The 25,489-nt window shown below is 44.9% G+C and overlaps 1 protein-coding gene across 2 annotated transcripts in view; it reads right to left on the bottom strand.

Moving 5' to 3' along the window:
• Positions 1 to 25,489, bottom strand: part of SETBP1 (SET binding protein 1) — a 261,669-nt gene that overhangs the window by 52,454 nt on the left and 183,726 nt on the right. For both annotated transcript variants that reach the window (XM_053408673.1, XM_053408674.1), the window contains exon 3: positions 20,916 to 24,387. In XM_053408673.1, the coding sequence (XP_053264648.1) occupies positions 20,916 to 24,387 (3,472 nt within the window). The remainder of the gene's footprint in view (positions 1 to 20,915; positions 24,388 to 25,489) is intronic.

Raw genomic sequence — 25,489 nt, 5'->3', positions numbered from 1 at the left:
CCAGTCTTAAGGAATCCACAGTTTAGATATGCATTCCATGGAGGTGTATTTGCCTTCATCCACCTTGAATGTGTTGCAGTATTAAGGGAAGCATTATCCATTAATAATGCCCATAATTCACATTTAACCCCCAATGATTTCAGGGAGACTAAAGGATGTTTAATTATATGATGGATTTAAGCCATTATTAACAATCATGTTTCAAGTATATTAGGGCTGCCTGAAAGTTAAAAAAAACCACATTTATCGTAGATATGGATGGGAGGAGAATCTTGCCGCTGGAATCTGAGCCAGAAGCACAGGACAAAAGCATTTTCTGATCTGGACCAGATAGTACTGTTTTCCATCAACCTTTGGACCTGCTCCAGAAAAACAGGGAGGTATCCAGTACAGATCTCTTGTGTGTGTGTGTGATGCTGCTCTTTCCTTCTCTAGTATCAAGGTCCTGGATCCAGCAAGGAGCACCACTTGCACAAAGCGAGTAAATTGGAAAAGACACATCAGGGTTTGGCAAAGCAGATTCTACCCTCCACCAAAACTCAGCATTGTGAACCACCCATCACTGTAGTTATATACATTGGGTTGTGAGTTGTATTCAAGTAACTTTAACTCAGAGTTCACCCCTTGGAAATAATGGGCTTAAGTTTGCCATGACTATTAATTGTTGTTGTTGTTTAGTCGTTTAGTCGTGTCCGACTCTTCGTGACCCCATGGACCAGAGAACGCCAGGCACCTCTGTCCTCCACTGCCTCCCGCAGTTTGGTCAAACTCATGCTGGTAACCTCGAAAACACTATCCAACCATCTCGTCCTCTGTCGCCCCCTTCTCCTTGTGCCCTCCATCTTTCCCAACATCAGGGTCTTCTCCAGGGAGTCTTCTCTTCTCAATTAATTACAATTAACTATTAATTACAATGTGTCTACTCTGAGTTAAAATTACTTGAATACAACTCATTGTATCCAAGTGCTCAGTCCTATTTAAATAAGAAACTGATTTTCAAAAGATATTTTACGAAAAAGTAACATATCTGCTTGGAATGGCAGCTGCTGCTGAAGCAGAACTGGCTGGGGGCAGGTTCAGGATTCTCTCTCTTTCTAGCCAACACTGCTGATTTTCTTTGGAAAACACAGCAAGGTGGAGAACACAGGATGTTCTGGTATTGTAAACACACAACGCAAAACCCTTTCCAAGGTCCCTTTTCCATAGACCAACCTATCTTTCTCTTTTAACGTCTGGAGAAGTGAGACATTCCACACAAAGATTTGTAAACTTATTGAGTTTTCTCACCGAAACGACAAGAGCTCTCTTTAAAAAAGCAAAAACCAACCTGAGCTGTATTCTGCAACCAGTGCTTGCTTATATTTCTGAAACTTCAGCTGGTGCAGAACTTGGCGGCCATGTTGCTCACCGGGGGAAGATGGTTTGAGCGTATAACGCCAATCTTTGCCTGACTGAACTGGCTGCCAAGTAGCTTCCGGGCCCAATTCAAAGTGCTGGTTTTGACCTATAAAGACTTAGACGGCTCAGGACCGCAAATACCTCAAGGATCACCTCTCCCCATATGAACCAACCCAGACCCTGCGATCATCATCTAAGGCTCTTCATGTGCCTTCTACATGAGAGGCAACATGGGACTGGGCCTTTTCTGTGGTGGCTTCCCATATGTGGAATGCTCTCCCCAAGAAGGCTTGCCTGGCGCCTTCATTACATATCTTTGGGAGCCAAGCGAAAACAATTCTCTATAACCAAGCTTTGGCTGATTAAGATTCTATGGACTTTTAAATATGCTTGCGGGAGGAGGTGGTATTTGCTTGTTTTCATTCTGCTATTTTTTGTGTTCTCATTATGTATTTTTATGTTGTGAACCACACCATGATCTTCAGTTGAAGGGCAGTATACAAATTTAATAAATATATTTTAAAAAAACCTGAACAGTACAGTGGTACCTCGGGTTAAGTACTTAATTCGTTCCATAGGTCCGTACTTAACCTGAAACTGTTCTTAACCTGAAGCACCACTTTAGCTAATGGGGCCTCCTGCTGCTGCCACGCTGCTGGAGCACGATTTCTGTTCTCATCCTGAAGCAAAGTTCTTAACCTGAAGCACTATTTCTGGGTTAGCGGAGTCTGTAACCTGAAGCATATGTAACCTGAAGCGTATGTAACCTGAGGTACCACTGTATTCTATAAGGTAAAGGTAAAGGTACCCCTGACCATTAGATCTAGTCGCGGACGACTCTGGGGTTGCGGTGCTCATCTCGCTCTATAGGCCGAGGGAGCCGGCGTACGGCTTCCGGGTCATGTGGCCAGCATGACTAGGCCACTTCTGGCAAACCAGAGCAGCACACGGAAACACTGTTTACCTTCCTGCCGGAGTGGTACCTATTTATCTACTTGCACTTTGACGTGCTTTCGAACTGCTAGGTGGGCAGGAGCTGGGACTGAGCAACGGGAGCTCACCCCGTTGCGGGGATTTGAACCGCCAGCCTTCAGATCGGCAAGCCCAAGAGGCTCTGTGGTTAAGACCACAGCTCCACCTGCATCCCACTATATTCTATAACTGGTGCTAATTAGTCCATTAAAAGACATTCATTTGCAAATTTGTAGTTAGTGAGACCACAAATCGCCTTGTTAGGAGTGGAAGGTCAGGAATGGGGTTAAGATCCAGACTTTGGGCCAGGTACCTGATTAGCTTACTTCTTCATTCATCAAAGTTTGTATATATCAAAATATTTTCCTTGAACCACCAAATTCACACTTTCAGATTTGTGTCTGGGATTGTTTTGTTTTTTTAAAGTTCTTCAAGGACAGTAAAGTAAATCAGCAGAAAGAAATGCACTTTCTGATTTTACCTGGTGACTTATTCCCACTAACAATTCACTTCCAGGGTTACAGCCTTGCTAAAAAGCGTGGACATGCCCATGAATTGTTGAATCCGGTATAATTCACAACGATGAATATCGGTATCCGTGTCCACTGTGTGGGCTCTGATGTTCAAGAATGCCCTCCCACCGGATGACAAAGAAATAAACAACTATATAACTTTTAGAAGATGTCTGAAGGCAGCCCTGTTGAGGGAAGATTTAATATTTGATGAATTATTATATTTTAATATTTTGCTGGAAGCCACCCAGAGTGTCTGGGGAAACCCAGACAGATGGGTGGGGTATAAATATTATTATTATTATTATTATTATTATTATTATTATTATTATTCCCAGCCCAGTCCCCCCCTCCCAGCAGTGAAAGCAGGCAGATGCCCATAGCTGTCAACATTTTCCGTTTTTTAAGGGAAATTCCCTTATTCGGAATAGGATTCCTCACAAGAAAAGGGAAAAGTTGACAGCTATGGGGAAAGTTGACAGTATTTTGGGGGGGGGAGACACATTTTGCCCACATTCATCACTATGTTTAGACTGCTGAGAAAAGTTTATGGGAGTTCTGGCAAAACCGTGTCATCTGATTTTATCACTGGTTTTCTCTAAGCTGGCTTTGATTTCCCCTCCTCTCATTCATTCACAAACTTCATTTGCACGAATGCGTTAAACGGGGTTTTCCGCAGCGTTCGGCTGCCCTGGGGTAGAAAGGGCCAATTAATATGAGGGCGGTAATAAATGCCAATTTTGCTACAGCAAAGATCCTTCAGGAAAGCTGTGGGTAGGGGAGCCTTGCTTGGAATCTCCTTGCCATCATTACTCTAGATGACATTAAGCATCTGGCTGCAAATCTATCTTCCAGCCTCCACTTCCTTTCCTTGCTCTCCTTTAGCGCAGGGCTAAAGGAACCATGGCTGCCGCGAAGCTTCCCTTGGGCAAAACGGCTTTTAATTGGAACTGCTTAGACAAAAAGGCCTTGCACCCACAAGGCTGATTTTACAAGTTCCACAACCGGCAACGCTTGTGCATCAATGCCATCTGCGGAATGTCGAAAGGGGTTGCCAGACAGGGACTTGGCACCAGGCTGCAACCCAGAAGGGGGAGACCTAAGCTCCGGCTGGCTCACTTGAGCAATCCATTACTTTCTTATTTAATAAGAAAATCCATTCAAGATATACAGGGAAGGCTGGTTAGCGAAGTGAGGATGGAAGCGATTAATAAGGCAGGGAGACAGCCAGCTCCGAAACACCCACACAGCCCCTGGAAACAAAGTAGAAACTTGTTATTTCGTGCCAGAGCGGTTGAGCTTAGCATGTTGGGGTTAGGTGTGGGAAACCCAGGTTGCAAAGAGAAGACCAGTGGATCGTCTTGTATTGTCAACAGGTCTCCAGGAGACTGCTCATGCCTGCCACTCCACCTGACCTGCTAACCAAAATATAAGGAACTGCCTTACATTGATCCATCTGTCTCAGTTTTATTCGCTTCAGCTGATGGCAATTCTCCAAAATCTCTTTTCTACTGCTGCAGACCCAGTTCTGTTGCTCTAGGGATCAAACACAGAACTCCACACACACAAGGGATTTGGAACTCAGTGAATGCTAAGACCTGCTCCAGGCTTCACCAACCCAGTGCCCTCCAGATATATACAGCTCCCATGAGCCTCAGCCAGCACGGCTGATGTGACCAAAACATCTGATGGGCACTGGATGAAGCGATAAATGAAGTGAGAATGACACACATATTTGATGACTGTGGAAATGATTTATAATACACAGAGCCTAGGACTTGCCGATCAGAAGGTTGGCGGTTCGAATCCCCGCGACGGGGTGAGCTCCCGTTGCTCGGTCCCTGCTCCTGCCAACCTAGCAGTTCAAAAGCACCTCAAAGTGCAAGTAGATAAATAGGTACCGCTCTGGCAGAAAGGTAAACGGCGTTCTCGTGCGCTGCTCTGGTTCGCCAGAAGTGGCTTAGTCATGCTGGCCACATGACCTGGAAGCTGTACGCTGGCTCCCTCAGCCAATAAAGTGAGATGAGCGCCGCAACCCCAGAGTTGGCCATGACTGGACCTAATGGTCAGGGGTCCCTTTACCTTTAGCTATTCTTATTTACTCTTAATCTCAGGGTTGTGGGTTTGACCCCACGCATTGCAGGGGGACGACTAGATGACCCTTTCAGCCCCTCCTAACTCTACAATTGTATTGTTCTATAATCACATGCTCTTTCTTAAAAGCAGTGGTGTAGTGTGGGCTGTGTCACCCAGGAGTTCACAGCCACAGAGATAAGAAAAGAAGAGTCGTTACGTTGTCTGGAGAGGCCGCCTCCTGGTTCGCGTGGGTAAGCCGTTTTCAATGAAGCCCAGCGACAGAAGTGTGCAGCTGTGCTGAGGCAGTGCCGGGTGTTGAAATTTTGCGCCCTTAATTATTTTGCACCCAGGGCAGCCGTCCCTGGGGCCCCCCTGGATACACCACTGCTTAAAAGCACTTCACAAACCTGACAGCTTCTGGGAGCCTATCAACACTTAAATCCTTATCTCCGAGTGAGAGAAAACTTAAGTACAACCAATTTCTTTGTTCTGTTTCATCCCTTGTTTCCCTATATATCCAGGGCCGGCTCTACTATTAGGCAGAGTTGGTAGCAGCTCACTGTCCTGAGGTGTGTTGGAAGACACTACCCCACTGCTACTATTAAAGTAGGATTCAGGTTCCACTGCAAAATCTGCATGGGGGACATTTTGTCCTTTAAAAAATTAACTGGGCTTGCCCTCCCCTTATCAATCCATCTTCTCTTCCCTCATTTTGTGGTACAGCGCAGGGCTAAAGTTTAGATTGTATGCTATCTGGTGCAAAGACTTGTTCTTTTTTTCGCTCATTAATTCACTTGATATATAATCTGCTCTATCCCATAGGCTCTGAGCACCTTTCACTGGTTTCCACAATGATTGCAGTTCTTTCCCGTGGTGCACTCACAGCCTAATGCTGTCCTGTAAGGTACATTAATGGAATGCTACTCCTATTTGTAATAGTAACAGCCATGTTCCTTGTCTCTTCCTGACCAGCTAAAGCGTTTAATCTCAAGGCAACATCTTCTATGTTAACATCCTTACGATTGCAGTGCAGTAAAAGGTTTGCCAAGTGGCTTGAAGCCCAAAGTTTTGCAGCAATTTCTGGCCCATATAAAATGTCATGGTGGGAAAAAAAGGACCAGCCAGGCTTTCCAGATCAAACCTTGAAATCTCGCCATTTCAGTGGGATTGGTGGTTCTGGAATTACAGCACCCTAAGCAAAATATTCAGTACATGGAAGGTTTGCTTTCTTTTGCTAGTAATTTCAGGAAGAGAGATGCACACACACTTCCAACCAAATGTCTTAATACTATATTTCTTGGCCGCTTGCTGATCTTTGCTGCAGTTCCCCTCCTGCTGCTCTGCATTCCTCTCCTCCAAGTGATCCCAGTCAACCAAGGACCATTTACTGGAAGAAATTAAACCATCACACTATCTAGCCACTCTGAGTGAAGCCCATTTCTAATGGAGATGTAAGGGTAATCCTAGGCTATTGGGGTTGCAAATGATCAGTGATAAATATCAACTTTTCTGCATTGGAATCATCCATGACAGATGACGATAACGATAACGATATCTTTATTGTCATTGTCCCGTGCGGAACAATGAAATTGAAAAACTACATAAAAACTACATAAAGCTACCACAAAACTACTGCAAAACTACATAAAACTACTGCAAAACTACATAAAACATTTAAAAACCCATAAAAACTCTAAAACACCATTTTAAAATACACTATACTATAGAGACCCCTTATGCTGCGTTAAGAACCAGAATTGCATTTGCATAGAAACTGTTTCTCAGGCGGCTAGTCCTGGCCTTTATAACCCTATACCTTCTTCCAGAAGGCAGAAGCTGAAAGAGATAATTTCCGGGGTATATAGTGGGGAACCAGCGCAGTAGTGGGGAACCAGATGTTTATTGACCTTCCAACCTCTGCATAAAAACCTCCAAAGAAGTTTTTTCTAACAATCTTTTTTACCCCCCCCCCAAAAAAAATATCAACCACAATCCCTCTTACCCTTTTTCTCATTTCTGTGTCATTGGAAACATTATAACTACTTAGCAAAATGACCCTTCTCTACCTGCTCTGAAGCCTGTTGTTCTGCCCCATCAAGAAGATGTTACACAGGAACATAAGAACATAGAAAGCTTCTACCTTGTAGGCTCACTCTGGTCAGTGACTGATTCATTCATACTTTGCAGGCTGGGGTTAAAGTTGGATTCTGGTTGCAGAAAACTTGAAGACAACAGCGCAGTAGTGGGGAACCAGATGTTTATTGACTGAGGTCATATTAGCCCCAGCTAGCATGACCATGGTCAGAGATGATGGGACTTGTGGGCCAACTGTGTCTTGAAAGCATCAGGTACCCCCCCCAAAAAATAATGAATCTAGAGGCACCTATTTTTTAAACCAAATAGGATATAATATGTATATCTGAAGGAGTGTTTCCACCCCCATCATCCAACCTGGACACTGAGGTCCAGCTCTGAGGGCCTTCTGGCAGTTCCCTCACTGTGAGAAGTGAGGTTGCAGGGAACCAGGCAGAGGGCCTTCTCGGTGGTGGCGCCTGCCCTGTGGAATGCCCTCCCACTAGATGCCAAGTAGATAACCAACTCTTTGACTTTTAGAAGACATCTGAAGACAGCTCTGTATAGGGAAGTCTTTTAACGTGTAATGTTTTATTATGTTTTTATATATGTTGGAACGTGGGACGCGGGTGGCGCTGTGGGTAAAACCTCAGCGCCTAGGACTTGCCGATCGCATGGTTGGCGGTTTGAATCCCCACGGCGGGGTGCGCTCCCGTCGTTCGGTCCCAGCGCCTGCCAACCTAGTAGTTGGAAAGCACCCCTGGGTGCAAGTAGATAAATAGGGACCACTTACCAGCGGGAAGGTAAACGGCGTTCCGTGTGCTGCGCTGGCTCGCCAGATGCAGCTTGTCACGCTGGCCATGTGACCCAGAAGTGTCTGCAGACAGCGCTGGCTCCCGGCCTATAGAGTGAGATGAGCGCACAACCCTAGAGTCTGGCAAGACTGGCCCGTACGGGCAGGGGTACCTTTACCTTTATATGTTGGAAGCCAGCCAGAGTGGCTGAGGCATGTCAGAGTGTATTGTGGGATGCCCAAAGATGTTTAAATAAGACACTTTCAAAGAACGAGAGCAATAGAATCTGGAGATAAGATGAATAGTTAGGCCATATAAGGAAGGTAGAGCCCAGCACCGAGTCTCTCTCCCTTTGTCTATTTCTCCATCTCTTTCTCTCTCTCTCATGCAGAATCAGAAGAGTTAGAAAACGCACAGCAGCAAAACAGCCAAAGGGAACCTAATACACATTCTCTGTTTTCCTTTGGGGGCTTAAAGACTGAGGTTTTGTAAATGTGTTCAAAGCCAGACAGTGGCGAGCTGATCGTCCATATTTCTTTGGAAGGAGTGTCAAACCTTTGGCCAAAAGAACTAATGCCAGACATATAGCACAAAGCCTATACTTCAATTTGCAAAAACTAAACACTGTGATTTATACCTTTTGGAAGCGGGAGGGGGGGGAAGGCTAAAAAGAACATTCTGTGTAGTGTTAGCATTCTGCCAGAGGCTTGTGGGTTGGATGAGGAGATGCATTCCTGGAGCCTAGACATCACTGAACATTATTTTTTATATATAAACAAACAAAATGGCCAGAAAATCAAAATTCCCCCAAAGGACAGCTTGTTCTGGTTTCCTTTCAGCTTTCAGTTATGTGAATATGTTTTATAAAAGATAATTTTAGGTTTGCTCTCAAAGCAACAAACTTGGGTTGAAATGCAGGGGAATCAGGAAGACAGTGTCAAAAAATTATCCCCAAGGGTATGAGTACCAACACCTCATTTTTCACCAAAAAGTACTGCTTACATTCTTTCAGTCTTTCCCTTCACAGCTGTCCTCTCATGTATGTACCATATTTTTTGCTCTATAAGACTCACTTTTTCCCTCCTAAAAAGTAAGGGGAAATGTGTGTGCGTCTTATGGAGCAAATGCAGGCTGCACAGCTATCCCAGAAGCCAGAACAGCAAGAGGGATCGCTGCTTTTGCTGTGCAGCAATCCCTCTTGCTGTTCTGGCTTCTGGGATTCAGAATATTTTTTTTCTTGTTTTCCTTCTCCAAAAACTAGGTGTGTCTTATGGTCTGCTGCTGCGTCTTATAGAGCGAAAAATACGGTACTTTATAAGCCCTCAAGAGTCTTCTCTAATAAGGACCTTTTGCTAATTGTACCTAAAAGTTTGCTTCATCTCCTACATACCAAACTGATTGGTACAACTGTGCAGAAGAACCATCCTATTAGGAGACCTGTTCTACACAATGTTGAGAATTGGGCCTTTGGTGTGGTAGCACACACTCTTTGAAACTCCAATGATATATCAGGCAGATGCCTTATTTTACTGTCCCTTTTGGCAACTGTTGAATATTTTCCTCTTTCAACAAACCTCCTAAATGGATATTTCTTATCCCAGTCCATATTTGTACTGGATTTGAAATTATTTTAACAAGCTGTTATTTTGAATAGTTTTTTATATATGCAATTCTTTTATACATTTTGTGAAATTTACCCATTGCCTTGTGGAACACCTTTGGGAGAAGAAAAGGCTATGGAGTTACTAGACTCTGCAGCCACAGCAGACGCTGTGATTCTCCAGGAGACACACTGCATAGTCTCTTGAGGCAGACAGATGCCAACAAAAACAGTGAAACAGTTTTGAGAAGCAATTCATAACTAAGATACATAATCACAATTGTTATCCAGTTAGAATCACAATTGTAATTGGAAACCAAGCCGTATGAGGAACGGTTGAGGAAGTTGGGTATGTTTAGCCTGGGAAAAAGGAGATTGAGAAGAGATACGATAGCCATCTACAAATATCTAAAGGCTGTCATGTGGAAGATGGTGCAAGCTTGCTTTCTCCTGCTCTGGAGGGTAGGACGCAAACTAACCGCTTCCAGTTACAAGACAGGAGATTCCGAAGCTTGCACCATCTTCCATATGACAGCCTTTAGATATTTGTAGATGGCTATCGTATCTCTTCTCCATCTCCTTTTCCCCAGGCTAAACATCAGGAAGAACTTTCTGACAGTAAGAGCTGTTCGACTGTGGAATAGACTCCCTCGGGAGGTGATGAACTCTCCTTCCTTGGAGGTTTCCAAGGAGAGGTTGGGTGGCCATGGACGCTTTCGTTGAGATTCCTACACTGAAAGGTGTTGGACTACAGTTCTACAATTCTATGATTCTTTAACGATATTATAAATTCTTGTGAACTATTTGCCACAATGGCTACTGCCCATTCTGGGCCCAAACTCCAACACCTATTTGCACCTCAGCTGCAGAAAAAACATGCCCCCCTCTTTATTTTCAACTCTCTTGGGCGCAGGAATTTAATCTTAATTATTTACAATTTTTGTTTAATCGCAAGAAAGAAGGGCTTTTTCGCTGCCTATGTTCAAGTCTAATCCTTCTAACCTCCTGTGGGGTAGGTTTGTGGGTTTGGCGGAAGGAGATAGGACCTGCCCATGCGATGCCCACCTGGTGGAAACTCTAGCTCACATGGTCCTTAACTGTAAAATGTATGATGATCTCCGCCAACAATGTCTAGACCATCTATGTATTCCAACATGGAAACCAGAGATGGAGGTTATACGCTTCTTATTACAGGGGAGAGACCAGGAGCTCACCAAGACAGTAGCTAAGTTCCTCTATTTGATTTTTTGTTGCCGAAGTATGCTACAGGATCCTGCCCTTGCTGGAAACCCTCAGAGATGAGGCAGATTGCCCTTTGGCCGGTGACTGTGCCGTTGGGGTGGCAACAAGATTGCACTGGCCTATCTATTTTAAATGTATTCTGAATGTTCTTATGCGATGCCAATAAAGGTTACTTGACTTGACAAGGTGTGCAAAGCTTAATGCTGCCTTGATTCTCTCACTGCTTCCTTGCTCAAAGTGGGGAGGTGAACTGGCAGCAGTGGACAGGTGAGGCGTCTCCAGGAATTAGACCTGAGCAGAGGTGTGATGATTATGGCCTCTGTTGCTGGCCCTAGCACACAGTCACTGGGTGAGACCATGCTGTCCCTAAATGGGTGTGGACTCCCACATGACAGATAGTGGAATGAACATCTAAGGAAATTGCGAAGAACTTACAGAGAACATGCTCTTAACAGGTCATAAGCATCTTCTGTGCAGCTGCTCATTTGTTTGCGGTTCTTTTTCTTTGTATATAGAAGCAATACATAAGCAAGCCCCCTTTCGCAAACAGTTGCTCCTATTTAAGGCTTTATCTTCCAAGGCCTTTCGAGAAGTAAGATAATCCTATGGACCATTTTATGGTAGGAGTGTGATATTCATCAAGTAAACAATGCTGTTTGGATGAAATGAAGCTGTTTTAAAACTCCCTTGGAAGCATGTTGGGAAGGTGGGGGTGGAGAGAGAATCTATAACATCCTCCTGGACAGAAAACACAGGCTGCAATTTTGTCTTCAAAGGTAAAATATTAGGCGATGTGTAATGGATTTGATGCATTTCTAGCTACTAAAAGGGCAAAACTGGTGCTTTCTTCAGGCTATTTATATATATAACTAACACAGCAATGATCCTTCTGGTGAATTTTATATTCCCTGTGAAATCCCTTCGCCGAGCTTTAAAGCAGCACAAGAGTTAGAAGGTTAGGAAAGTTCTCCTTTGCAAGGGAAAAAGGTTTGACCCACAGCAATGGTTTAAAACAAGCGTCTTTGCTAGCCGCATGCCGACAACACTGCTGCAAAAAGTTCTCGTGTGGATTTGCTAGCTGGGAGAAAGAAGGGCATTCACACACGGGGGGTGCGTCAACAAGACAGACTGCATCAATGCTACATTCTGCGAGCTCATATTGTAATGTGCTGGAATGGCCAAGGGCAATTTCACAAGTCGCATAGCATCAGCAAGGTTTGCCACCAAGGGGACATGCAAGAAGCAACTGCAGCCAATCTCGGCTCTCACAAATGTACCTCTTCGCACATTTTCACTGCTTTATCACATAGCCACTTCCGAGCTGGAGAGGAGATGGGGTTGCGGGCCCCATGCCCTCCCCACATGCGCGGGGGCTGAATCACAGCCCCCGCGAGACTGGGGGAATCCTCGGACGTGTGGCCCGGGCTATTTAGGGCTGGCGCGGCCGAGGATTTCCCTCTCTTTTTCGCTCCAGCTGCTCTGGTTTCCCCGCCTGCCCTTAGGTTTGGCTCTCTGACATTGCTATGGACTTCGGTTGGTCGCCGTCAAGGGGCCTGGTAGGAATTTTTTCCACTTGGCAAATTGGCACCAGCCATTTGGTTTTACGCCTACCTCGTAGCAAATCGTCACAACTTCCTCAGCATTGGCAGTTAGGCATTGGTAAGGGTATTGTTATGCAGATGAGTGGGGGAAGGAAGCGCCATCACCTTCCCCCAAATCGAAGGGTAGTTCCGGTAAAGGATTCTGGGGGGCGTTGCCCTGTCCGTAGCCTATGGAGGTGTGGGCCTAAGGCAAGCCCCCGAGCGGTGACCCCAGGGGAGCTCCTAATTGATGTACATCAGCAGAACTCCCCCTGCTGGTGGTTAACCCTTGCCGGTCTTCAAGCAATCAGGCTGAAGCCGGTTAGTCGATAGGACCAATGCCTAAGCCAATACCGCTCAATTCCTGCAATCAATAAAGTTGTGGCCTTTTTCACCCATTAATCTTAAATGCTGTGTCTTGTGTCTTTATTTTCCAAGGGGGGAGGCGGGTACTCGCCACGCAACCGTTTAGTACATTATTAGGGGACAAAATGTAGAGTAAGACTCCATGTGTAAGGGGATCCAAACCACATGAGTTGGAACCCAGGAATGATGACATTCAAATCTCACCTATACTAAGAACTCAATAGGTGGCCTCAGTCAAATTGTTCTCTGTCACCCCAGAAGACAGGGTTGGAACTAAAAAAGCCCACTGCTACAGCAATGGAGTTTGTCCTATGAGTCAGTGCCAACACTGCAAGAGGCTATAAAGGAGATGGAAGCATTCTCTCCAATACAGCTTTCCGTGAACTGCAGCTGCCTGGCTCAAATTACCACCAAACATTAGAGGAAAAGGGAGGGATGAAAGCTTGCAGAGAGATAACGGTTTCAAGGTCTTGCGAGGAGCACCTGTTGTAAGTGGTACTGACACCAGGGAGCAATTAGCAATTTCTGTGAACTGCAGTGGGAATATCGCATTTCGATTTGACCTGTTGCACATTCGTTATGTGTGCACTGAACATGGAGGCAATGCTTGGCACAGGGCTTAATATAGAAATGCGCAGAAAGGTCTCCATGCACAACGTGAAGCATATTGAGATAATCACAAAGGTTGGAAGGTTGCAGTCCTCCTGGATTCCACCAGTGTATTTCCTAAGCTGTCCCACCCATTTGTCTGCATGAAGCTGAGCCGTAGAGCGCAGATAAAATGGAATTATGGGCACCACCCAGCTGACGATAAGCACTTTTAAGTTCTATCGGTCTCAGTGGGAGAGATTTAACACTCCTTACTCAGAATCAAATCTAATTTTGCCACCCTCTAAATGGGCCTGCAGCCAATCACGACTCCCTGACAGGTATGCCTGAATGATATATGTGTTTTGTAAAAGCTCACATCCTGAAAGCCTGCCCAAATAAGCAGGATTTGGAGAAGTTCTCCAAGATGCCCAGGTCTTGTCAACTCTCCAGAATTGTGAGCACCATAAATTTATTTTATGGAGGTGAGTTTCTGGCTATGACAGCTGGAGATAAAATACCTTGCTGCTCTGTTCAAAAATGGCACCCATTGCTCAGTGTATCAAACAATAGATTTCCTGATTTTTAAACAGTGTATCACAAGTTTGGGAACAGTTCCTACCTTCTCAACAGCACTAACCCAAATTTGATACAGGAATTGTAAATACATACTACTGCTGAAGCTTGATCGACTCAGCGAGCAATGGTTTTATTCTGCATGTTTTGTTATGGTTAATAATTGCCTACCAATTAAAAGATGGAAATTTACACCTAGGTAAATAATTGGTTGAGCTGGACTTTTTAATTATGCCATCTGTAAGGACAACTGCCAGGTTTTAATTAAGTTGTTCTATATTGATTTATGTTTAATTCTGGTTTACTTCCTCACATTCAGTTTGCATTGATTTCTGCTTAATTCTGTTTTATTCCTCATTGCATTTGATATAGTATGTTCATCTCCCTTGTGTTATACTGTCTTAAACTTGACCTTGAACTTAACTATAGGAGGTGGCCAACAGCTCACCTGTCTGCACTCCTCCTGATGATCTAAGTTGAGCCATGGATGTTGGACTCAACAGCAGTACAGGTGAGAGGTAGGTCTCAAGTAATAGAAGCCTAAGAGGCAGCGCTCACCTTTGCCACCAGCAGAGAAGTATCCCAAGGAGCCAATTTCTGGTGATATTTTATAAGTCTTGCCCAAATTTCGCAAGATCTCGCAGAGTGTCTGAGATCTCATGAGACTTTGGCGGGACCTTGCAAGATTTCACCGGAAGTCGATGCTCCACAGATACTTTGTGGGCGCTGCCGGGCAACACAAGTTAAGAGAGGCATAGCGCCAGTGGCAGGGGGACATGTTCCCATTCCGCCATCCCACTCCTGGGTAGGTTCACCTGTATATGTGAACTGATTCGAATCTCTTGCCCATCCCTACCTGAGAGGCTAGCCTGTTGCCTCCACTGGATCTGTCTGCCATGTCACAGTGATGTCAACACCGTGTCCTGTGTCACTGTTACCACACAGCAGGTTTTAGACTGCTCACCTAGAGGAAAACAGCTCTCTTAACTCATTACCAACCCACACCTCTGCCTCTTAACTGTATTGCCCTTTCTAGCACAGGATGGTGACCTGGACTTCTGGAATTAGCATGTGCGAGGAAGTCCGGATTTGTTGCTGCTGGAAAGAAAAGGGGAGGTGACAAAGAAGGCAGAGGAAGAAGACAGCTGTATAATGCTTTTCACTGAAGCAGAGTTAGGTGGGACCCAAAGAGTTATCTAGTCCACCACCCCCGCCCCATAATCACAGTGAAAGAATCCCTGAAAGTGAATCTCTCTTAGTGTTGAGAAGCTCTATGCATGTACATTGATACCAAAACAACAACAACAAACCTATGGTTATGTGAAACATAATAAACACACAAGACGTAATGGGCTGTACTTTTGAATAAATAAGGTATACTATTCATTGTATAAAATTGTCAATTTCAACAGAAGTCTCATAGAGTTCAACAAAAAAAGAAGACCCAGCGGATCAGTTCCTTCTCTAGTCAGTTCATGCATAAGGTCCATACATGTAAAGGTATCTATTCCACCTGTCTGTTCAAAGAGTCCAATAATCCACATGTAGGGTTCTTTCAGTTTCACAGAATCCTTTCAAGACAAGGATTTCTGGAATATTAGCCTTTTTTGCCATCCTAGGCTTCATCAGTAGAACAGGCTCATATATAATATTACAGGACCTTATAGCACAGTAGTGATGAATAGTATATCTTATTTATTCAAAAGTACAGCCGGTTAGGACTTGTGTGTTTATTGTGTACATTGATACCAGCATAAGACCCCTTGTCATCCGAGGTCTGGAAGGTGGCAACATGAGAACGGGCCTTTTCTGCACTGGCTCCCTGTTTATGGAATGCTCTCCCCAGGGAGATTTGCCTGGTTCCTTCCTTGTCTATCTTTAGATGCCAGGCAAAAATGTTCCTCTTCAACTAGGCATTTGACTGATTAATAGTCTACAGCCTCTGGTGTTTTGGGGTGGAGGGTATTGTTTTGTTGTTTCTGTTTTAACCATTCATTTGTGCTTTTATCTTTTTTTATCTTGTTAACTGCTCTGGTATCTTTTGATGAAGGGCAGTATATAAATCTTAATAATAATAATAGTAATAATAATAATAATAATAATGTGGGATGTACATATGTGAGGGAGTGGCTCTTGTTGAGTGTACATTTGATGGGGAAACCAGGAGTTCCTGCTGCGTAATGTGTGAAACCTTCCCAGCTACAGGCAATTCAAGTGAAGAAACACTGGCGGCAATTCTTGTTTAAAGACAAGGGTCCGAAGAAAATGTTGCGCAGCGGCCTCAGACAATCATAAGCAGACAATCGTAGAGTTTAATGAGCGCTCTTGGCTCCTGGTTTTCCTGGCAGAGCTCGTTTTAGTTTTAATATATTTTTCTTTTCCTCTTTGTATAGTACAAAGTATGGCTCTGGTTAGCTAAACGCTGATGACTTTCCCATCCAAATAATAATTTTGACAAAGAACAAACCAAGCTCATAATCTGCAGCTTGATGGATTAGATCATGGAGAGCCCCACATTTTTGCAGACATGAATATAAACACAAAGTTTTTTGTGTTGTTTTTTTTTAAGAAGAAGCTGGAACAGCAAACCCAGTCTAGTTAGAACTCAAGCAAAGATGACTTTATTTTCCATTCATGAGTAACTGTTGTATTTTTACATCCTCTGAAAAATCTTTGTGATTTTACTGGTTCCCTTGCTTTCAGAGACTCTCTCCTTTAAGGCAAAATGCTTGCACACATTCATCACAGACTGTTAAGTGACGTTTTTGAGAGGTGACCATTTTCTCTGAATATTCGTCCACGAAGTGGGACGTGGATTTGCTACTTTGTGGAGATGACAGAGAACTGCAGTAATAAATGCCAAATGTCACCACATGGAGGAGCATTAGGAAGGCCTTCTCATTGTTAATAAACAATGAGGGAAAGACGCCTAATGGTAGATTTGCCATGTCATTTTATTTTGATTTTTGTGTAAGAATTCGGCTGGAGGTTTCGCTAAACTATTTTTCTTCACCACGAGAAACTGGGAGGTGACGGAACAGGTCCTGGCCACCTGACCCTGTACTATCAATTAGTTTCACAGATGTCGTTTGTTCCTTATAAGTACAAAGTACATCAATCCTGGATGCTGAATTGGTTTAAATAAGCCTGTAAAAAAAAAAGACTGAAACCTTCCTTCTATATATTTTGCAGGGAAAAGGCTGCTATCCAAACACACACCTAGTAATCATAATTATTTTGTAGTCAGAGAACTGTTCCCAAGTACATGCAAACGTGTGAATAGCCTTTAAGGGACAGAATCCTTGGCCTAGGGACGTCACAGTGCCCCGTGAAGGCCAAATGGGATTATTTCAAGACAGGAAGAGGATTTTACTCTTTCATTTCTATTTGTCTCTTGATAACTGAGACCAGGACAACTGATATCTGCTCTGGTGCCTGGACCAGCACTTGACATGCAGACGTTGCTAGGCAACCGCAACAGAGGCCCCCCTATTCTCTCTGGCCTAGCAAAAAAAGGGCTAGGCCTGAATGAGGCACTGGCGGAAAATCTAGTTAGGAGGGAGAGGTGGCGAACAATCTGGACCGCGTCCGCACATAGGTGTCTGCAGCATTTGGTATCTTGCTAAGAATTCAGAAGCATGGCCCCATTCATCAGTTGCAGTTTGCCCCAGTGCTTCCAACTTCCATGTTTTCATCTTGTATAAGTTTTTCTCCCTCTCCAATAACACTAGAAGTCTTAGACATCCAAGGAAGTTGAATGTCCAGCCTAGGACCCATGTACCTACAGGACCGCCTCTCCTGGTATGCCCCGTGGAGGACCTTCAGGTCCACAAATAACAGCACTTTGGAGGTCCCAAGCCTCAAGGAGGTTAGGCTGGCCTCAACCAGAGCCAGGGCTTTTTTGATCATGGCCCCGATCTGGTGGAACACTCTGTCACAAGAGACTAGGGCCCTGCGGGATTTGACATCTTTCTGCAGGGCCTGCAAGACAGAGCTGTTCCGCCTGGCCTTTGGTTTGGACTCGATCTGACCCTTATGTTTCCCTCCCCTTATGGTCTTTATTTATCAGCTACTTTAAAATTAGCTGCATTTTAAATTGCATTTTAACCTGTATTTAAAACTGTGTCATCCCCCCCTCTCTTTTCCCCCTTTACTGTGATTTTATTGGTGTTAGCCGTCCTGAGCCCGGCTCTGGCCGGGGAGGGCAGGGTATAAATAATAATAATAATAATAATAATAATAATAATAATAATAATAGACAATATTTCTTCATGCAGAGGACAGTCAAACTATAGAACTTGTTCCATCTCTGGACTGGGGTGTCTTTAAAAGAGGATTAGACAAATTCATGGAGGAGAGGGCTATTAATGGCTACTAGCCATGATGGTAGAGACATCACCTTGCCAACAAAGGTCTGTATAGTAAAAGCTATGGTTTTCCCAGTAGTGATATATGGAAGTGAAAGCTGGACCATAAAGAAGGCTGATCGCCGAAGAATTGATGCTTTTGAATTATGGTGCTGGAGGAGACTCTTGAGAGTCCCATGGACTGCAAGAAGATCAAACCTCTCAATTCTTAAGGAAATCAGCCCTGAATGCTCACTGGAAGGACAGATCCGGAAGCTGAGGCTCCAATACTTTGGCCGCCTCATGAGAAGAGAAGATTCCCTGGAAAAGACCCTGATGTTGGGAAAGACTGAGGGCACAAGGAGAAGGGGACGACAGAGGACGAGATGATTGGACGGTGTTCTTGAAGGTACCAGCATGAGTTTGACTAAACTGCGGGAGGCAGTGGAAGACAGGAGTGCCTGGCGTGCTCTGGTCCATGTGGTCACAAAAAGTCGGACACGACTAAACGACTAAACAACAAAAGCCATGATGGCTATGTTCTGCCTCCACAATTGGCAGCAGAAATTTTCTGGAAACTATGAGCGGGGAGAGGGGTGTGCTCATGTTTGGATCACTGGTTTCCCTTCCCTCAGGCATTAGGTTGGCCACTATGAGAGCAGAATGATGGATTAGATGGGCCATTGGCCTGATCCAGCATGCTCTTCTTAGGTTCTTATACTGGATCAGGGCAAAGGCCCATCTAGTCCAGCATCTCGCTTTTGTAGTGGCCATCTCCATGCATATGGGAAGCCTGCAAGCAGATCCTGAGCACAACAGCCTTCTCCACACCTGGAGTTCCCCACAACTAGGATTTAGGGGCATACTGTCTCCTATAGTGGAGATAGAGGAAATGGCCATTGCATTAGGGGTGTGCGATGCAAGCTCTCTTGAAAGTGTTTTCTCAGAAGTGGTGGGAATTTAAAGGCTCCCAAAGCTGAAGGGAATCACATAAGTTTCAGCTCAAGACAAAAACACATTTCCCTTTAACCCAACAATAATAGTAATAAGAGATTACTTGCAACTTAAGGGATCTTAGGGTCACAGCAGGAGTCATGGCACTTCAAAGAGGTCTGGAGTTTCGCTTGGCCGCCACAAGGCTTCTTGGAGCTGGCCGATAAAAATAACTCCCCAAGTTGAACAATTTGGGCAGCAAGCAGAGAAACCACCACGCAACTACTCCCAAACACTTAGCCCAACCTACCTCAAAGCATATTTCTCAATTACATGAACTGACTCCTTAAACCTTCACTTTTAAGGTAATTTGCCTGACAAAACACATGAATCCAGGCATCCCAAGCCTTAGACCAGGGATGGGGAACATCTACTGACCACCTTTTTGTGTTTTCTTGACCACTAGGGTTATGCAGCGAATTAAGAGAACATTTTTCCATAATCGTTACATGGTGCTCTCTGATTTAAAACTTTTACATGTTTTTAATTATATATACATAGTGTCGGAAACTGCTTTGTTATGAGACAGCAATGAATAAACATTTTTATGAATAAATAGTGATAAATAAATGGTGGCATATGTTATCCCTTTACCCACAAACCAGTTTATGTGAGAGCAGTGGCTCTGTCAGGGCTGGGCTTCAGGGACCAAGCGCAGGGCCAGAAAGCTTGGGGAGCCAGTGACTACCAGAGCACAGAGTTGGGACAGAGCGGTGGTCTGAAACAAAGATGGCATCAGCCCCTGACACGGGCTGCTGTTGACCTCCAACATATTCTATTTTTTCTTTTTGCATTTTGTTTGGTGTGTGCACTACACAACATTGTCCTTTCCCCAGAGTGCCCCTGGAGTCATTGTTGCATTCTGGGGAAAGGAAGATGGTGGGTGCGACTGGATGTAATCCGAGTTCTAAACTGCACAGAGCTTCACGCCCACACGTAGAGGAGGTGCCTCTTTTCAGATCCTGGTCCTCCTCAAACTGGAGGGTGAAAGCGCTTAGTATGCTCATCCCCTCTCTATCTGCTTGAGTGTTTTACATGCAAACAGAACAACCAACAGGGGGACTGGAGAAGGCACATAGGGAACTATCCTGGCTTGCCTGGACTTGCCTCCAGAATCACAGATTGATTTATGAAGCTGCAGATGAAGCTGTCTTAAACTGAGTCATCTAGCTCTTTACTGCCTACCCTTGATTGCCAGTTCTTCGAGGTTTCAGGTAGAGGGCCTTTCCCTGCACCTGTCACCTGGAAATGCCAGGTATTGAACCCAGGGATTTCTGCATGTAGATCATGTGTTCTACTACCAAGCAATGCCAAAATATCATTCTTGTTTAGTTGTACATGGACTTCTGCACTAAAACAGTCCCTTGGAGTGAGCTCACAATGCTATTTAAGAGTACCCTGCCCACTGGAGAATCATCATGTTCAAGCCTTCAACCTGGACTCTCCATCAGATGGCCAACACCAACTGCCAGTTGGTTCCTCCACTCCCAGAACTGTCTCCTGCAACGACTGTTTCATGTGGGCATCATTTTGCTTCATTTTATAGCAACAGCAATAACATCATCCAAAGAGAGTAGGTACCAGCTTATAATCTTCTTCCCTTTGCCCCTTCTGTGAAGTGTCTAGATGGCTCTAAACCATTATTTTAAATAATCAACCACCTTGAGTGCATTGGCAGAACAGCAGTATACAAATGCCATAAATAAACATCAAATAACAGGCATCAAAACACCCAGCTGCAAGGAAAATAAACACATAAAAAACGGCACTGAGAGAAATATGTATTTTCAGATTCCTACCTGAAGCTGTCAATGAGTCATAGCAGCTCCTGTCCTTCCTGCTTGTTCTGAAGGTCTGAAGGTCCTTCTCCCTGTATGTTTCGAACCCTTCGAAACTCCTCCTTTTGCTCCCATCATTGTCCCGCTTTTCACTCAAGGAATTCATCTCGCCAAAGACGTCCAGGGACTCGGACCGTGCGCTGCTGTCAGTGTTCCCAGAATACCTCTTCATGCAAGAGTCCATGGGATCATTGCTTGAGTTACTTTTATCCTTGCTCTGCGCCCACTGTTGGGTGTCAGAGAGAGACAACGTAGACAAGGTATCCACTTCAAAGTTGCTCTTGGAAACCTTGTGCCCACTGGTTTCACAATGCTGGTGCTTCTGTTTCTCCTTATGCTTGCTCTTCTCCGTCAGCAAGGAGAGCTCTTTGTCCGAGACGTTTAATCTGTCACTGACCGAATGGCTGGTGAAGCCAGTGGACTTGCTTGCAAAGAGACTGCTCAGGTCGTCGTGAGCCCCCAATATCCGCTCGTCCTTGTGTTTGTGCTTATGTTTGTGTTTCCTTTTGTGAAGTCGGCCGCTGGGTATGCTTGTCCCTGCGGCCTTTGGAGAGGTCAGTGAAGAATGCACATCCCCAAGGCCGATCCCTACTGGTGACTGCAGGTGGACCCCATGCTTCACTTTATGCTTGGCAGTATTGGGCATCTTCATGTGAGAGCTTGCGTGGAACTGGGGAGGAGGCACGGTGGGCCTCATGAACGGGGAAGCTGCTCCGAGTGTGTGAGACAAGTACAAAGGAGCAGGATACTGACTGTAGTAGCCAAGGTTCATCATAGGCATTGATGTGTAAGGCATTCCATAGGGTGCATAGTAACTCCCACTGGGAATAGGGTAACCAAACCCTTGTAAGAAAGGCACCTTCGTCATGGTGTCATTGGTTTTGGCAGGTCTACCACGCTTCTTCTTAGACTTCATGTCAGACGTCCTGCGAAGATACAGCAAAGGGTCATATTGGATATATGGCATAGGGTAATAGTGATCAAAGTTAATCCTGAAAATGCTGGGATACGGATTCTCGTGGTAAAATGTGTAGCTACGGTGAGAAATCCTGAACACTTGGAACTTGCTGATGAGCTCTTCCAGGTCTGCAAGGAACTGGAGGTCATCTCTGTTCTGCAGGTTCTTCCTCTTCCTCTTGTGCTTTGGCTTCTTCATAGTCTCATGAGCGAGAAAGTTGTCAACGATGAGATGCTTCTGCCGGTGACTGTGCCTGTTCTTAGTGCTGGTGTCAGACTGAATGACCTCTGGATTGTCCAGGCTGCAGAAGTCGAATGAGTATCTTCTGCGAGATTCCGAAGTCTTCTCCGCTTGGTCGGACGTACTGTTGTTGTCGGTACCGATCCCACTGTCACTCGGTATGGTTTCCTCGCTGTGGGATTCACTCACCGGAGACAGCGTGACCTCCTTCAGGGAACCTATATCGCAAAGGTGGGAAGGAGAATTCGCCATGAGCCTGGGTGGGGACAGCTTCCAAGTCCCGGCGTGTATTCCTTTCTGAGTTTTTGTGGGAAGAGCGCTGATGGGCTGTAGATTTGGCATAGTCTTTAACTCTGAAAAATTCATTTCAGTGCTGGCAGGGCTAAGGCTGCCATTAGAGCCCACTAGCTGCGTCGAGAGCGGATGGACAGCTGCTGGTGATGATGATGCCACAAGTGACTGCAAGGTAGAAGGCACTGCTGGGTTTTCTGGCTGGCTGGATACGGGCCTCAAATGTTTCATGGCTGTCTTCGGGTCTTCCAGTGGGGGCTGCAGCTCGGATCTCGGCTTTCTTCCCCTTTTCTTACCAATGTAGATAGTCCCCTTCTTGCTGACGTTGATTTGCTTCCCTAGTCTTGCATCGATGGTGGGAGCCCCTGTGTTGGCTGGCGGCTGTGTTTTCATCTTTAGAGCCATGCTACTCGAACAAGACAAGATCTGGCTCAAAAGGTTTTTCCTCTTGAGGCTCTTCATTTTGTTAATGGTCTTGATGGTCTTCTTATCAAGAACACCAAGCTTGCCAACCTTCTTGTGAAACTTCAGCTCGCTGATGGTGTTCGTATCTTCCCCGGGGGCCATCTGAGCTAACTTCACCAAGTTCCTCCGCCTCTTCCTCTTCTTCGTGCCAGGAAATTCCCGACTGATGGGGCTGACTGGGCTGGTGGACGTTCCTTCATGGATGGTTTCAACAGTGAGCAAAGGCTGTTTTTTGGGTCGCCCCCTCTTCTTCTTGATGGGAGTAATCACAGTAAGACTATCTGTATTGGTATACAGAGGACTGGATGGTGTTATGGGATAAGCTGAAGGAGGTTCTACCATCAGTTTCTCAGGGAGGCCTAGAGAAGGTTCCCGGAGCACATTTTTAGGCTTGCTACACGTCCACCTTCGCTTTGCTGCAAACTTCGGGTGCTGAACCTCCGGCTGCTTGCAAGGTGTCGGGGCATCGTGTGTAATGGAAGCAGATGTCATGTGTGTAACTGAAGGAGAAGTCACAACTGCGGACTTTCTGAGCCTGGTGGCATTGGTCGCAGGAGATTTGCTGACTATCTCATTGCTTTCCACTGGTACCAACGGAGGCTCGTTTTCCATCGCTTTCCCTTGCTTTGTAACTCGCAGGTCTTTCTTGCACACCTCTGCCTGTGCGTTAGTCATGCTGGCTACATTGCTGCTCACAGGATGCCCGGGAGGAGAGGTTTTCTCTGGGACACTCTTGTCGACAACGGCTTTTGCAGACTGCCGTTTCTTCCTTTTGTGACCAGGTGTCTCCACTACTGGAGTCTTGATCGGAATAGTAATCCGTACGTGACTCGAATCGTTTTCAGAAGTGTTGGCAGAATGTGGGCTTTGCCTGGGGGGTGATGGCTTAGTTGAGCTGGATTCCTTCTTCCCTTCCATGCTGTCATGGGTTTTGGCTTCAAATGACTTCTGAGGATTTTTCACCCATTCTATGTCTGCATTTTGGATGGTTTGGTTGATCAAGTCTTTCTTACTGGATTTCTTCTTTGTGCTGCCAGTGGGCTGGTTGAGGGCTTCTACCTGTCCCTCTCCCTCTTGACTCACTAGGGGCGAAAAACCATTGCAATCAGACAGTTTGTTTGGCTGGGAAGTTGCACTGAGACTATTTGACCCTGGGACTGCATTGCATGCTGCAAGGTCTTTATTATTACCGTTTGACAACTGCGCCCAGGTGCTGCTGGCGTTAGATTTCTTCACTTGGGACTTGCTGAAAGATACAGTGGGCTCCGAACCAGGGATCTTGGTGGCTTCTCGGTGTGGTTCTGGGGCAATGAAGCAGGCTTGAGGAGCTGGCCCAGATTCAGAGCTCACCGACCAGTCGAGATGATGCTGGTTGTTGCTTTTTTGCTGGTGCCGCGATTTTAAGGTGTCACTGGTGAAGTCTTGCTGGAGAACGGGATCATAGTGCACAGCAGAATGCTTTTGCAGTCTGTCATAAACCTGGGAATGAGAAAAAGAGAAAAGAAGAGGGAAAAAAGTTAGGGCTTCTGATCCTTGAAAAGAATTCACCAGAATGGGTTTTTGTTTTCTTGCAAAATGAAAACAAAGCAAACAAACCCACAATATAATAAATATTTTTATCCTAAATATATATTTTAGGAAATAAGCAACTTGTGGGTTTTTGGACTTTAATAAATACAGTTGAACGGAATCCGTTTTACTTCCAAAACGTTTGGGAACCAAGGTGCAGCTTCCGACTGGCTGCAGCAAGCTCTTGTAGCCAATCAGAAGCTGTGGAAGTCACATCATATGTTTGGGTTGCAAAGAACGTTCGAAAACTGCAAAAAATACTTCCGGTTTTCAATCATTTGGGAGCCGAAAGGTTCGACTCCCAAGGCGTCTGAAAACCAAGGTACGACTGTAATTGTTTGTTTGTAAAAAGGGGCTATGTACAGAACAGAACAACGTTGGACCAGTGAACTTAAAACGGCACCCTTCTATTCTTTATGCCCCTATCTATGCACTGGAAGAACATACTTTCTAGAGAGAGAGAATGCCTATCCTTTCCATGGTGAGATATTTATGACTATACTTTCTACGGTGAAAGAGATGGAAGGATCTTTATACTGAGTGTCACAAGAATTCATGCTCCAAATTGGAAAAAAAGAGTTCGGCACAAATCCAAAGCTTGCTGTCACATTCTCTTGACACAGCAGATCCATTAAAAAACAAAATAAACCCCTGAAATATCCTGGCTCCCATTCGCCTTTCTTTTCCTAATTCCATTTTTTCCATTATTTCAGAAGACTTTACAAGAGCTAGCATAGCATTTTCTCATTTAAAATTAGCATTTTAGAAAAAAAGAGATGCTATAGACCAGGGATGGGAAGAAGGTAGACTAGAATCTGGGCTCGGTTGGCAAGGATTTCTAATTCCCAGTTGCTTAACAATAAACACAACAAAATGACCACCCCCAACACCCCAAAATTGTATTCTTGAAATTAAGAAAGCTTTCAGGAAGGACACCAGGAGTGAAAGGATTGAGTTCAATCCAGGTGCTCAAAAACAAATTTACGGGCTCAGAAATGTTCATGTTTGTCAC

This window comes from Podarcis raffonei, chromosome 11 (assembly GCF_027172205.1).
Source record: "Podarcis raffonei isolate rPodRaf1 chromosome 11, rPodRaf1.pri, whole genome shotgun sequence".
NCBI lineage: Eukaryota > Metazoa > Chordata > Lepidosauria > Squamata > Lacertidae > Podarcis > Podarcis raffonei.
Note: the sequence above shows the minus strand (reverse complement) of the source record. Positions and strands in the feature narration are given on the sequence as shown.